The 14,871-nt window shown below is 37.9% G+C and overlaps 1 protein-coding gene across 1 annotated transcript in view; it reads left to right on the forward strand.

Moving 5' to 3' along the window:
- The window catches only part of PDE4B (phosphodiesterase 4B), a 664,994-nt gene that overhangs the window by 136,614 nt on the left and 513,509 nt on the right, over positions 1–14,871 (forward strand). The window contains exon 4 of the mRNA XM_020993031.2: positions 1,166–1,404. Within this exon, the coding sequence (XP_020848690.1) occupies positions 1,166–1,404 (239 nt within the window). The remainder of the gene's footprint in view (positions 1–1,165; positions 1,405–14,871) is intronic.

The raw sequence follows: 14,871 nt of genomic DNA on the forward strand, positions 1-14,871 counted from the left end.
TCTGAATTGGAGGAGGTGGTTCCCTCAGGAAGAGGTCCCTATGACCACAAAATGACAAATATAGCAAAAAGAAAAAAAAATGGAAGGGCCTGAAGCAGACTTACATCATCTGTTGTGTAGTTATATTAATTTTCCCTAGCTTGGGGTACCTTGATGCTGACATGGGTCAATAAGCTTAGACTTTTTTCTGTCCTTCTATAACTTTTCCCTTTCTCCTTTTCTATTTTGGTAAGAAGTTTACTTCTAGATTTTTCTTTCCTGATGACATTCATGGTTACTGGTTCTTAAAGAACAGGTCATCAGGGTACTGGGGGTGGACAGGGTAGATAATCCTCAAATATCCCCAAATAGTTCCCACTTGAAGAACTTTAGCTGATGGATTTTTATTATTGTTATTATTAGCAACAGAAATCTATATTCTGTATTATATTTTCATGAGGCTAATATTAAAATTAATGTTCATTCCCTGAATATATGCCGACTGATGAGTGGTGGAATGTTTCCTGCAGGCACACTAGGATGCAGAGAGAGATCAGGCAGGGCTTTCAAATTTGCTGGAGAAAATTGATAATTAGCTATATTTGATTTAGGGCTGAGGTTGTAATTTTCATAAGAATTATGTTTATATTGATTATATTTATATATTAGAAAGATTAGAGATGCACGTTTATGTTTTGCAATCATATTCTAAAGACAGAAGATGATATAATGGTTCAGTTAAAAGGGATCTGAATTTGGGAGACTTTGAACTCATGGACCAGAATGAATATTCCAGAGTGAAATAAATGAAAACCAAAGATCAATGTGCACAGTGGCTATAATGTATAAATGGAAAGGAAGTCCAATGCTGAGTAATGGAAAAACCAATGAAATTCCCAGAGAAGACCTCATTAGAGATTCTTCCTCTCTCATGGCTGCGCATACAGAATATTTAGTCCCCTACCTCTCTGCCATGAGGGAGGGAGTATCTTCAACTGTATCTGCCCTGGGATCTTTATTGATTTTTTCATTGCTCAGTGTTGGATTTCGTTTTTGTGATCTTTCCATTTATACGTCATAACCACTGTGGGGACTGGTCTTTGGATTCTGTTTATGTCACTCAGTGGAATATCCATTGTATTCATAATTCACCATTTCTTTTTTCTTTTCCTTCTTCTCGGTCCAGAATATTACAGATTACTTGGAATGCAGCCTGAGTAAATCTTACAGTTCCTCCAGTAACACCCTAGGAATTGACCTCTGGAGGGGGAGAAGATGCTGCTCTGGGAACCTCCAGTTGCCCCCACTATCCCAGAGGCAGTCGGAAAGAGCCCGGACACCTGATGGAGACAGCATTTCCAGACCCACCACTCTACCTTTGCTAACACTTCCAAGCATTGCCATCACTACTGTAAGCCAAGAGAGGTAAGTGGATTCCAAATTAAATTTCTAGATTAAAATTTCATTTGCCAAGTGCTGTTTCCTAGCCCTGCTGCAGGGATGCCAAGGGCTTTACTCTCCTCCTTTAAATCATTGCTTCTTTGTGAAACAGTTATTGACCTTTAGGGAATGTGTGGATGTCTTGTCACTTCACACTGAGGCTTCTTCACAATGAAACTGTTTTCTGGAAGATAATGTGAAAGAGTTTTGGTTTGAGTGGTGATGTATGTAAACGGGAACCAAGAGAGATTTTTCACAATGGCAAAAGTCAGAGAAAGCATATGTCATGGGCCTCAATTGTTTTAAGACTGTTGTGGTAGAATGTATCTAAAACAAACAAATAAAAAAATGTTCAATCCAATAAGACCAAATCTTGTTTCAAATGCCATTTAGAATAATCACATTTCTGTTGTACAGAGAATTCTTGCCGCTGAAGCCATGAGTACATTTGTTCATTGCTGTTCTTTTTGTTGAAGAGGCAACATAGTATGGTGGTTAGAGAACTGGCCTTGGGGTCAAGAAGACCTGGGTTCAGGTCCTGCTTTGATACATACTGGCTAAATGACCCTGGGCAAGTGACTTAACTTCTTGATGCTTGAAAGAAGTCCCTTAAACTGTAAATTGTAGAGATGGTGCTGGCCTGAATTGATAGAAGAAGCTGCCTAATTTGAGAATTTCTTCTACCAGTGAAATTCTATCTGCTATCATCCTCACATCACTCAATATTCACGATGTTGTCTTGAAAGTCTTACTATGTTGTCAAAAAGAGTCCTGAATCTGGATATGGGTGATAAGATATATGACAATTTTAGGTTGGCCCAACAAAGAATATTTTGGAATGTCTAGATTGACTAATACCATGGATGTGTGGGGAAGGCAGGGGGAGTGTTCTGGCAATCCCAGCTTGGCTTAGCAAAGGAATATTTTGGTCTATATTGTCTATATTGACTCCTGGAGAAAATGTTTTAGGGATTATAGATTGGCTCATCAGAGAAATATTTTGCAGTATCTGAATTGGCTTTGAGGCCTTGCTTTGAACTAGATCATGTTTGAAGAATCTATTTAAATCCCCTGATGACAAATGGTATGCAACTCTGTTGGTGTTTTGAGAATGCAGAAGTATATTAGGTTATGTGGTCGAATTTTCCCTCATTGATTTGTAGAGAGCTTCTCAATGAATTTCTGTGTGCCCAGGGTTGTATACTACAAGGATGAAAGAATGACAGATTCAGATATTGAAGCATCCTGGCATGTAATCTAGTCCAACTCCCCCATTTCACAGAGCAGAAAACTGAGGAGCAGAGAAAGGAATTGACTTGCCCAAGGTCACACAGGTTGGAGGTGGCGGAAGCAGGATTAAATTCAGGTCTCCTGCTACCAAATCCAATTTTCTTTCCACTACCGAATGCTGCATCTTAAAGCTCTCCTGTTGAAAACATGGCTTCTTAAATTTTCAGATCATTTTTGTTAGGGCTTAGAAGACATGACACCTTATACAAACTCCAAAATTGAGTGATTCCAGAAATTTGTAATGCTATAATTTTAAAATCTTTCTTCATATCACTGTTTCAGAGGGGAAAAAAAAGTCTTAGAAGCTTAATTTTCAAATGGTTTATCATTGGAATGAAAACAAAGGTTTTCTTCAGTCTTAGATTTCATATATTTTTACTTTTTTAAAATTTCAACAAATTTATTGGTACTGATATTTAGAACAAAAAGTTTTACAAAAAGGAAGTTAATATATACAGGGAGGAAACATACATATAAAATGTTAGATTACTTAAAATATGCATTTAGATTGGTTAATGCCTTTTTGATCATCCATAAAGATTTAGCCCAATCTTCCAAAGGCCAGCCATACTATTGTAAAGTGGCTGGCTAGGAATGGCAGTTGAGTCTATAGACATGGCATATGGTCCATGTTAGCTGTCTTTATGGATATCATTATCTTCAGATCTGTGTCAATGTGCCTACTCATTTATTTAATGTTCTACTTCATGCTAATGAAGCTGTTCCTAATATACTTTTAGTTAAAAGTTTTATTAACATTGGACTTAGATTTCATACATTTTTAAAGTAGCAAATTTAAAAGCCATAATTCATATAGTGAATGTATCTGGTGAATCTTACCACATATCAAGCTTTCCAACATTCACTGGAAACATCAATGAATATTTTTTTTTTACTAGTAGTGCTTTTTTGTAGAAGAAGAGGCAAATATTTAAGACAAGGGTCCTTGAGAATCTAGGCTTCCATAGAAAACATCACGAAAGAGATATTTCAAAACTTGTCTGAGGATAACACAATCGAATCTCATCATGGCCACACTTGATTCAAGTTGATTATTTTCATGCTCTGGGTTTGAATGCCACTTCAGATACCTAAAAAGCTGTTTTTAAATATATCTTAGCCTCAGTTTTCTCATCTGCAAAACTGGGATAAAAATAACACCCATGTCACAGATTTACAATATCAATTGAAATTTGTATATAAAGCATTTGGCAAACTTTGAAGAACTGTATGGATGTGACCTGTCATTATTGTTGTTCATCTCATCTTCTTTTTTGGCAGAATTCAGTTGGACATGATGATCGTTATCAATATTATCATCACAATTATTGAGTGGCCATGGGGTAAAGCAAATAGAAAGCCACCCTGGGATTCTGGAAAACATAGGTTCAGGTCCTTCATTTGACGGACGCTAGTTGAATGATCCTGAGCAAGTCATTTAAACTTATATCTCAGGCTACTCACTAAAAGTATAATTTGCAGATCAGGTGCTAATTGATATTGGCAATAGCAAAAAAAGAAACAATAATGGCTAGTACTTACATAGCACTTCAAGGTTTGCCAAGTACTTTGTAAATATTATTTCATTTTATCCTTGCAACATCTCTGGGAGGTAGGTGCTATTATTATTTCTATTTTATCAATGATGAAACTGAGGCAGACAGAGGTAATTTGGCTAGGGTCCCATAGCTAGTACGTGGCTAAGCACAGATTTGAACTCAGATTCTCCTGACTCTATATCCAGCATTGTATGCTACCCTTACTGGTAGAGGGAGTTCCTCACCAGAAGCCCCTTGTATTGATGGAAATATATCATTGTTGTTATTAATATTATTGCATAATCACAGATGAATGATTTTGCTGCAATCCCAGTAGATAATTAAAAGATCCCATAGGGAGAAGACATTGACTAATCCAAAGCCTATTCATTTTCCTTGTCTGGACACAGGCATAATCTCAGATTTAGATCCTTAGAGACTTCCACCAGATTTATATTTAGGATCCACCATCTGTCCCTCTGTGGGATTAAATGTGCCTCATAAAGCAGGAGTTGAGTGAATTTGCACCATTTCAGAAATCAAAGACTGCTTCCTTCCAGACAGAGTGTATGCTGAGAGTTCCTTAGCAAAGCTGGTTGGAATTTCCCAAGCTAGAACTCTTGAATATGTTGCCAAGCATTATTTCTCTGCAGCTTAGACAGAAATTGAGACTCTGAATTGTTGTAGTGCATATATCCTATGTCAAATAACATCAACAAACCTTTATTAATTGCCTACTGTGTACCAGGTAATGCGCTGTACACTAGGGATACAAAGAAAGTATGAGAAACATTGATACCATAATGGATAGAATGCTAGGCTTGGAGTCTAGAAGACCCGGGTTTGGTTTTCATCTGTTATCCTGTGCACATTGCTGAACCTCTGTGGGTCTCATACCATTTGCAGTTGGAAGGGACCTCAGTGGCCACAAGGTTCAACTTATCCCTGAAAGGAACTCCATTAGAACATACTCACCAAGTGGTCATCCAATCCCTGCTTAAAGACCTCTAAGGAGGGGACCCTCCAACTTCTCAAAGCAGTTCGTTCTACTTTTGGACAGTTCTCAAACCGTCATGTACTTTTGGACAACTGTCTAAGACATATCTATTAAGTTGGAGATGGGATGCTTCCCGTTTGTGTACATGTACTCTGTAGACACCTGAAGACCTGTGAACAGAATTGCCACTGCCTTTCTGTGCTTCAATGATATGGGTCACTCAATAGTCCTTGAAGAATGCTTTGGGGTGTCTCAAGCTCATGGACCAGGAGGTTTCATTAAAAGTCCTAGAGGAGAGAAGATTTAGGTGGGATGTGGGAGTTGTCTTCAAGTATCTGAACAGCTCTCAAGTGGAAGAGGGGTAACGCTCTGATTGGCCCCAGAGGTCAAGATGAGGAACAATGGGTGGAAGGCCCATAGAAGCTAATTTAGAGTTGGTGTCTGGAAAAAGAAAACTTCCTAATAATTAGAGCTGTTTAAAGATGGAAATGGGCTACCTTAGGAGGTGATGGCTTTCCCTTCAAATAAAGACACCATAACTATTTATCAGTATGCTGTAGAGGGGATCCCCCTCCAGATATGGGTTATACTAGGTGGCCATCAAAACTCTTTCTTACTCTGATATTCAACAATTTTGTGAAATGGTAGGCTTGGTTTGATAAAACTGTGAGCAGGTTTTTGACCAAATGCCCACATTGGTAATTTCAGTAAAAACTCATATTGAAGTTCTTTTTAAAAAGTCATTCCCTCATTACAGTTCCCTTAAAACTACATCTGTCCATATAGCAGGTACTGGAGGGAACAGTGACCATTCTGGCCATACCTGATATTTGAAAGAACATTTGATTAAAAATCAGAGGGATCCAAGCTTTTCCAGCCTGACTCATCCTGATTAACACTCACTTGTTCAGGGTCTCCTGGGTGTCTGAAATAAGGAATTCCATAGCCAAGAACTCTGACTTAAGGAAAAAATGGCTACCTTTTACCACTTGGGCCAATGGGGTTACTTCAATGGCTAACATAGACTTCATAAGTAAAGAAACATTAATCACATTGATTTAATTTTCTATAGCATATTAAGGTTTGTAAAGTGCTTTACACATGTTATCTCACTGACAATGAGTTGAAAGTAATATCAGAGATCTGCTTTCTTATCTGCTTATTCATTTGATGTTAAGGGCCTAATATTGGAATTTAAGTTAAACAAAGGATTCAGTGGTTGTGTGCCTTTTCATCGGGTGGCCTGGGTGCAGGGGCGAAGGGTGCCCAATGGCTTTTCAGAGTTAGTAAGAATCTGCCTGTCTGAGTGAGTCCTGATGAGGAGTGGAACATGCCACTTCCAGGTCTATGTCCTATGCCAATCCCCAGGTATAATTACAGATTTTTATTTTGGGAAGTACAGGAGCACAGTCAGTCAACAGGAGTCTATTAAGTGCTTGCTATGTGCCAGACACTGGGATAAGTATAGAGCAGAGGTATCAGACACGTAGTCCATTGTGGCCCACAACACTCCTGTGTGAGGCTGGAACCAGATTCAAGTGTATTGGGGAAATAGTTAACAAAATAAACAAAATACAATAGAACATAGATAATGTTAATATGTGACTTTCTAAGTGAATATGCAGTTTGCAGGGATCTTTATGTAGTGTTTAATGGCCCTTGCTTCAATTGAGTTTGATACCAGTGGTGTCAAGGGTACAAAGAAAGGCAAAACCATGGCTATTATTTCAAAATATTCATTTTGGATTGTTTTGGGTAGTTATTCTTTCCATTTACATTGTTATAGTCATGATGCATGTTGTTTTTCTGCCTCTGCCTCCATTTACTTTGTATTGGCTCAGGTAAGCTTCATCATATCCATCATTTCTTATAGCACCAGAATTCAGTGAGTCATTAATTGATGTCCATGTACTCCATTCCTAGTTTGTTTGGTATCATGAAGAGTAAGTATTGTCAGAAATATTTTGGTGCATATCGAACCTTTCTTTTTACAAGTGGCCTCCTTGAGGTATACTCCTAGAGGGGAATCTCTGGGTCCAAGTATATGGATATTTTCTCTACTTGATTTGCATAATTCCAAATTGCTTTCCAAAATGTTATACAACATGTATAACCTGAATCAGATTACTTGCTGTCTTGGGGAAGAGGGAGAAAAATTTGGAACTCAAAATCTTAGAAAAATGAATGTTGAAAACTATCTTTATATGTAATTGGAAAAAAATAAAATACTATTAGGTAGAAAAAATCAAAATAAATAATTTTTAAGAAACGGTTGTACTAGCCTACAGCTCTACCAGCAATGCTGTCCATGATGACTTAATGCACATTCACCTATCTTTCACCTCCCACATTTCTGTCCTTGGGTGCTGCCTTGCCTCTATTTCCCTTCTGAACAGCATGGTTCCATTGAGGCACTACTTTGCCTCAATATCTCCTTGTCCAAAGTCTCAAACTGCACTTTGTCCTCACTTTAAGTTTTGGAAGCTGAGTACAACTTTCTGGTGCTCATTGGCTACTTCTTTTATCCCCAAGCCAAGGTGGCGGAGGATGGTCCAAAGAAGGAGGGGTTATCAGACATTAGCATTTTTTATTGCACCCACAGTCTGTCACAAGTTGACAGCCTGCTGAGGATTTCAATTAAATATTGTCTCTTTCCATACTGCCTTTCATCCGTGGATCTCAAAGCTCTGTTTCCGGGATCAAAATAACCACAGATGCTGTGTGCAAATGCCATAAATTCAGCCAAAGTTGGCACAAGGAGGGGATGCTGACGAGACATGCATCTGCTTATTCTTCCCCAAGCTCTGTTATCCTGACATCTCCTGGCTTGGCAAAGTGCTTGTCAGACATCCTCCCTTCCAGCCTCTTCTGTCAGCTAGCAGGACACAAATTCTCTTTAAGGATTTTTGTCCCAGGCGTGCCTGGGGGTGTTCTCCATGAATACCATCACTTTTGTTCTACATGATTCATTAGCTAGTTTCAAGACCTCCTTCCTGTTTCTGAGTAGCATGCTCTGACTTCCCTTCCGAGAGAAGAGCACTGATGTTAGCATTGCTATTGGGATAGGATCATGGGATCATAGGATTTAAATCTGGAAGGAATCTAGGAGATCTTTCAGTCCAGCCCTGACATTTTGCAGATGAGGAAAGGTGAAGCCATTTGTTTTCTCTCACACAATTTCTCTAGTGAAATTTGACAAAAAGGTCAAGGGAAGCAGATCTTTGAAGTAGATAACATTTATTAACAGAGGCATGCTACCTGACAACAAATTGCTCAATAAATTGCCTCCATTTATGCCAAAGACCCTGAGGAAAAGGACAGGTTACACGACATCAAGGGATTTAGTACAAGATGACTGGTTACAAAGCTGAGGTTCGGCGAACAATATGATTGATTGAAAGTTTGGGCTAGCAACAACCTCCTCTTGTCTCATGAAACTAACACATGCTCATTATTTTAGTCCAGGTGTGAGATAGCAGCCCAGACTTTGGACAGCCAACCAGGCGTCCTTGAAAGATAGCTTATGGAGTAAAGATATCAGACCCAACTCCCTTTCTTTCGCACACATTTCCCAAAATTAGCAAAATTTCTTGATACAAGAAGAGCTGGATTTCTGAACATAACACATTATAGGCCAGCTGAACTCTGAACTAAGTTCAGAAACAAAGAACCATAACTTAAATAGTTACAGGACAAGATCAATAAGAAAATGATATAGGATCAATCTTAATCTTCTCAACAGCTAGAATCAATCAAGTAATAAACATCTATTGAACACCTACTGTGTGTCAGGCACTGCACTGGGGATGGAAAAAGGGACATAGGACAGTACCTGCCCTCAAGGGGCTTACAGTATAATGCGGAGGTGACAAAAATGTTGTTTGTCCTTCTTTCTAAAAGAGGACCACGACATCAGGGAAGTGATGCCATGACATGCAAGTGAATTAGATTTAAGTGAGGGAGGGCTGTACAAAGTCACTAGCCTCACTTTCTCCTCCAGAGCCATCTGGGTCCAGTGCTATGGATCACGACAACTGGAGATAGCCCAGGATGCAGTGGGGGACTTTGGCCTTTTCAAGCTAAGGTCTTTAACAGGTCTCAGTTTGACTGAGGCAGTGACCATTCCGTGATTTAGGCTTAGTAAAAAAAATGAGGCAAAGAATTGCCTCTTTAAAGAAAAAGAGAGATCTGGTAGGGGAAGACCCTCAGAGTTTCTGGCTAGAACAGAAACAGTTATTATTTACGTTTATTCTGAGCTAATCAGGGCCCAAATAGTGACCAAGAAGGGTTAGTCTGGGACTAGAGTGATTTCGGGTTAAGATTGGTCTTTTTTTGTGTTTTTAATATTTTATTTATTTTTAGTTTTCAACTTTCACTTTCATAAGATTTTGAATTTTAAATTTTCTCCCCCTCTCACTTTTCTCCCCTCCCCAGATGGTGACATGCAATCTGATATAGTCTCGACTTATACATTTCATATTAAGCATATTTTCCCATTAGTCATGATGTAAAGAATAATTAGAACTAATGTGAGGAACCACGAGAATGAAGCAATAAAACAAAACAACAAAGGAAAAAAAGAGCAAATAGTGCTCTGCGTTCATACTCCATAATTCTTTTCTGGATGTGAATAGCAATTTCTGTTGTCTTTTGGAATTGTCTTAGATTCTAAAATTACTGTGAAGAGCCAAGTCTATCAAAGTTGGTCATTCCACAGTGTGGTTGTTACTGTGTACAATGTTCTCCTGGTTCTACTCATTTCACTCTGCAGCAGTTCATACAAGTCTCTCCAAGTTTTTGTTTTTTGAAGTCTGCTTGTTCATTATTTCTTATAGCACAATAGTATTCCATTACATTAATATGCCACAACTTGTTCAGCCATTCCTCAATTGATGGGCATCCCCTCAATTTCTAATTCTTGGCCACAACAAAAAGAGCTACTATAAGTATTTTTGTACATGTGGGTCCTTTTCCCATTTTTATGATCTCTTTAGGATACAGACCTAGAAGTGATATTGCTGGGTCAAAGAGTATGCACAATTTTATAGCCCTTTGGGCGTAGTTTCAAATTGCTCTCCAAATTGATTGGATCAACTTCTGCTTCAGGGAGCCAAGATGGTGGAGTAAGAAATAAGTCACTCTTACTCTCCCTTACTAACCTCTGAAAGCCCAGAAAATATCATCCCAGGAAAAACCCTGAAGAACCAGAAAAAAGATGGGGTGCACCAGTCCAGTAGCCCAAGTAGCTTGAGGGATTAAAGGGAAAGTCCCCTCCTGCCCTGGGGGAAGGGGAGCAGTATAGAACAGGAGGCATCCCAGCAAGCTAGCAGAAAGCCCCATCTCGGCATACCAGGAGGAGATCCTGAAACCCAGGTGGTGAAGCAGGCAACACCTTGTGCCTCAGAGAGGGCAGGGGAACCAGCTTGGAAAACCACCAGGTGCCTGGGCATTCTACAGCAAGCAGGTCTCCCTGTGCCTTGGCAAAACTAAGGGAAGCGGCACTCCAAGGGGCCCCAGGTGGATAAACTTCCTGCAACATCCATCTGAAAGGAGCTGAAGAAAGCAAAAGGAAGGAAAGGCTTGGATGAGCAGGAAATCTCCAAGGGCCACACAACCCAATCCTACCCCTAGAGTTCCAGTGTTGCTGATTTCAGCCCAACACCAGGTAAGCTGCCAGAACCCTCCAGCCTCCAGCTGCCAACATCAGGAGACCCAGCACACAAAACCAGTGAGCATGCCCTAGGCTCCCAACACAAGAAGCTTGGGTCAGTGCCCTCTGCTACCCAGCAGGAGAGCTCAATCTCTTTAAAGGACAGGAAATAAGCAAACACAATGAGCAAAAAGAAACATACGATAGATTCATATTATTAGAACAGTGAAGATCAAGGCAGAAATTCTGAAGAGGACAGCATTGTCAACAAACACACATCCAGAACTTTGAAAGGGAATATGAACTGATCTGAAGCCCAAAAAGCCTTCTTAGAAGAGCTCAAGATGGATTTTAAAAGTCAAATGAGAGAAGTAGAAGAAAAATGGGGAAAGAAATGAGAGGTATGCAAGAGAGAGTCAATAGCTTAGAAAAGGAAGGACAAAAATTAACTGTAGAAAACAAGTCCTTAAAAAATACAATTGGCCAACTGGGAAAAAAAAGTACACTGAAGAAAACAAGTCCCTAAAACATACAATTGGCCGACTGGAAAAATGTACACTGAAGAAAACAAGTCCCTAAAAAATACAGTTGGCCAACTGGAAAAAAAATACACCGAAGAAAATAAGTCCCTAAAAAATAAAATTGGCCAAATGGGGAAGGAGGTACAAAATCTAGTAGAAGAAAACAATTTGTTAAAAATTAGAATTGGGCAAATGGAAGCCAATGACTCTATGGGAGAGCAAGAATCAGTCAAACAGAAACAAAAGAATGAAAAAAATAGATGAAAACACAAAATGATTGGATCAGTTCACAACTCCACCAATAATGCATGAGTGTTCCAATTTTTCCACATCTCTATCATTTTCCTGTTTTGTCATGTTAGCCAATCTGATAGTTGTGATGTGGTACTTCAGAGTCATTTTAATTTGCATTTCTCTAATAATGGTGATTTTTAAATTTCTCTTTAAATTAATTATATATTTTTTGTTTTATCAACAATCACTTCCATATGCTTTTGAGTTTAAAATTTGTCTCCCCCTTCCTCCCCACCACAGCATCCAATCTGATATCGGCTATATGTATACATTCTTATTGAACATGCTTTCAGATTAGTGATGTTGTAAGTAAAAATTAGAACCGATAGGAGGAACCACCAGAAAGAGGAAACAAAACTCAAGGAAAGAGAAAAAAAATAGCAAATAAGGTGTTTTGATCTGCATTCAAATTCCATAGTTCTTTCTTTGGATGTGGATAGCATTTTCCATCATGAGGCCTTTGGAGATGTCTTAGATCTTTGTATTGCTGGGAAGGGTTAAGTTTATCAATATTAGTCATCGTACAATGTGGCTGTAATTGTGTACAAAGTCCTCTTGGTTCTGCTCACTTCACTCAGCATCAGACCACACAAGTTTTTCCAGGTTTTTCTGAAGTCAGCCTGTTCATCATTTCTTATAGCACAATAGTATTCCATTACATTCATATACCACAACTTGCTCAGCCATTCCCCAATTGATGGGAATCCTCTCAATTTTCAATTCTTTGCCACCACAAAAAGAGCTGCTATGAATATTTTTGTACATGTGGGTCCTTTTCCCATTTGTTGATCTCTTTGGGATATAGCCCTAGAAGTGCTATTGCTGGTCAAAGAGTATGCACATTTTTATAGCCCTTTGGGCATAGTTCCAAATTGTTCTCCAAAATGGTTGGATCATTTCACAACTCCACCAACAATGTATTAGTGTTCCAATTTTCCCACATCTTCTCCAATATTTATCATTTTCCTGTTTTGTCATGTTGGCCAATCTGATAGGTGTGATGTGGTACCTCAGAGTTGTTTTGATTTGCATTTCTCTAATCAATAATGATTTAGAGCATTTTTTCATATGACTATAGATGGCTTTAATTTCTTCATCTGAGAACTGTCTGTTCATATCCTTTGACCATTTATCAATTGGGGAATGGCTTGTGTTCTTATAAATTTGTCTTAATTCTCTATATATTTAGAAATGAGGCCTTTATCAGAGAGACTGGTTATAAAAATTCTTTCCCAATTTTCTACCTTCCTTCTAATCTTAGTTGCATTGGCTTTGTTTGTGCAAAAACTTTTCAATTTAATGTACTCAAAATTATCCATTTTGCTTTTCATAATGTTCTCTATCTCCTGTTTGGTCATGAATTCTTCTGTTCTCCATAGATCTGATAGGTAAACTATTCCTTGTTCTCCCAGTTTACTTATGGTAATAGCATTTATATCTAAGTCATGAACCCATTTTGACTTTATTTTGGTATATGGTGTGAGATTTGGGTCTATGCCTAGTTTCTGCCATACTCTTTTCCAGTTTTCCCAGCAGTTTTTTTCAAAGAGTGGGTTCTTATCCCAGAAGCTGGGGTCTTTGGGTTTATCAAATAATAGATTACTATAGTCATTGACTACTGTGTCTTGCATATTTAACCTATTCCACTGATCCACCTCTATTTCTTAGCCAGTACCAAGCAGTTTTGATGATTGCTGCTTTATAATACAATTTAAGATCTGGAATTGCTAGGCCACCTTCCCCTGCATTTCTTTTCATTAGTTCCTTTGATATTCTGGACCTTTTGTTTTCCAAATGAATCTTGTTATTATTTTTTCTAACTCTATAAAATAATTTTTTGGTAGATTGGTATGTCACTGAATAAGTAGATTAATTTAGGATTGTCATTTTTATTATATTAGCTCAGCCTACCCATGAGCAACTGATGTTTTTCCAATTATTTAGATCTGATTTTATTTGTGTGAAAAGTGTTTTGTAATTGTGTTCATAGAGTTCCTGGGTTTGTTTTGGAGGTAGACTCCTAAATATTTTATAATGTCTACAGTAAGTTTAAATGGATTTCTCTTTCTATCTCTTGCTGTTGGGCTTTGTTGGTAATATATAGAAATGCTGATGATTTATGTGGGTTTATTTTATAGCCTGCAACTTTGCTAAAGTTGTTTATTATTTCAAGTAGTTTTTTACTTGATTCTCTAGGATTCTCTAAGTATATCATCATGTCATCTGCAAAGAGTGATAGCTTTGTTTCTTCTTTGCCTATTCTAATGCCTTCAATTTCTTTTTCTTCTCTTATTGCTAAAGCTAATTTCCAGTACAATATTGAATAACAGTGGTGATAATGGACATCCTTGTTTCACCCCGATCTTATTGGAAATGCTTCTAGCCTGTCCCCATTACATATAATGCTTGCTGAAGGTTTTAGATAGATGCTATTTATTATTTTAAGGAAGACTCCATTTATACCTATGCTTTCTAGTGTTTTTAATAGGAATGGGTGTTGTATTTTATCAAAAGCTTTTTCTGCATCTATTGAGATGATCATGTGGTTTCTGTTGGTTTTGGTGTTGATATGCTCAATGATGCTGATAGTTTTCCTAATATTGAACCAACCCTGCATTCCTGGTATAAATCCTACCTGGTCATAGTGTATTATTCTTGTGATAAGTTGCTGCAATCTATTTGCTAGTATTTTGTTTAAAATTTTTGCATCTATATTCATTAGAGAAATTGGTCTATAATTTTCTTTCTCTATTTTGACTCTTCCTGGTTTAGGTATCAACACCATATTTGTATCATAAAAAGAATTTGGTAAGACTCCTTCTTCACCTATTTTCCCAAATAGTCTATATAGTATTGGAATTAATTGTTCTTTAAATGTTTGATAGAATTCACATGTAAATCCATCTGGCCCTGGAGATTTTTTCCTAGGGAGTTCATCAATGGCTTGTTCAATTTCTTTTTCTGAGATGGGGTTATTTAAGTATTTTACTTCCTCTTCTGTTAATCTGGGCAATTTATATTTTTGTAAATATGTATCCATTTCACTAAGATTGTCAAATTTGTTGGCATGTAGTTGGGCAAAATAATTCCTAATTATTGTTTTAATTTCCTCTTCCTTTGTAGTAGCTTCACCTTTTCATTCTTGATACTAGTAATTTGGTT

Source organism: Phascolarctos cinereus, unplaced genomic scaffold (assembly GCF_003287225.1).
Source record: "Phascolarctos cinereus isolate Bilbo 61053 unplaced genomic scaffold, phaCin_HiC Scaffold_5;HRSCAF=322, whole genome shotgun sequence".
Taxonomy (NCBI): domain Eukaryota; kingdom Metazoa; phylum Chordata; class Mammalia; order Diprotodontia; family Phascolarctidae; genus Phascolarctos; species Phascolarctos cinereus.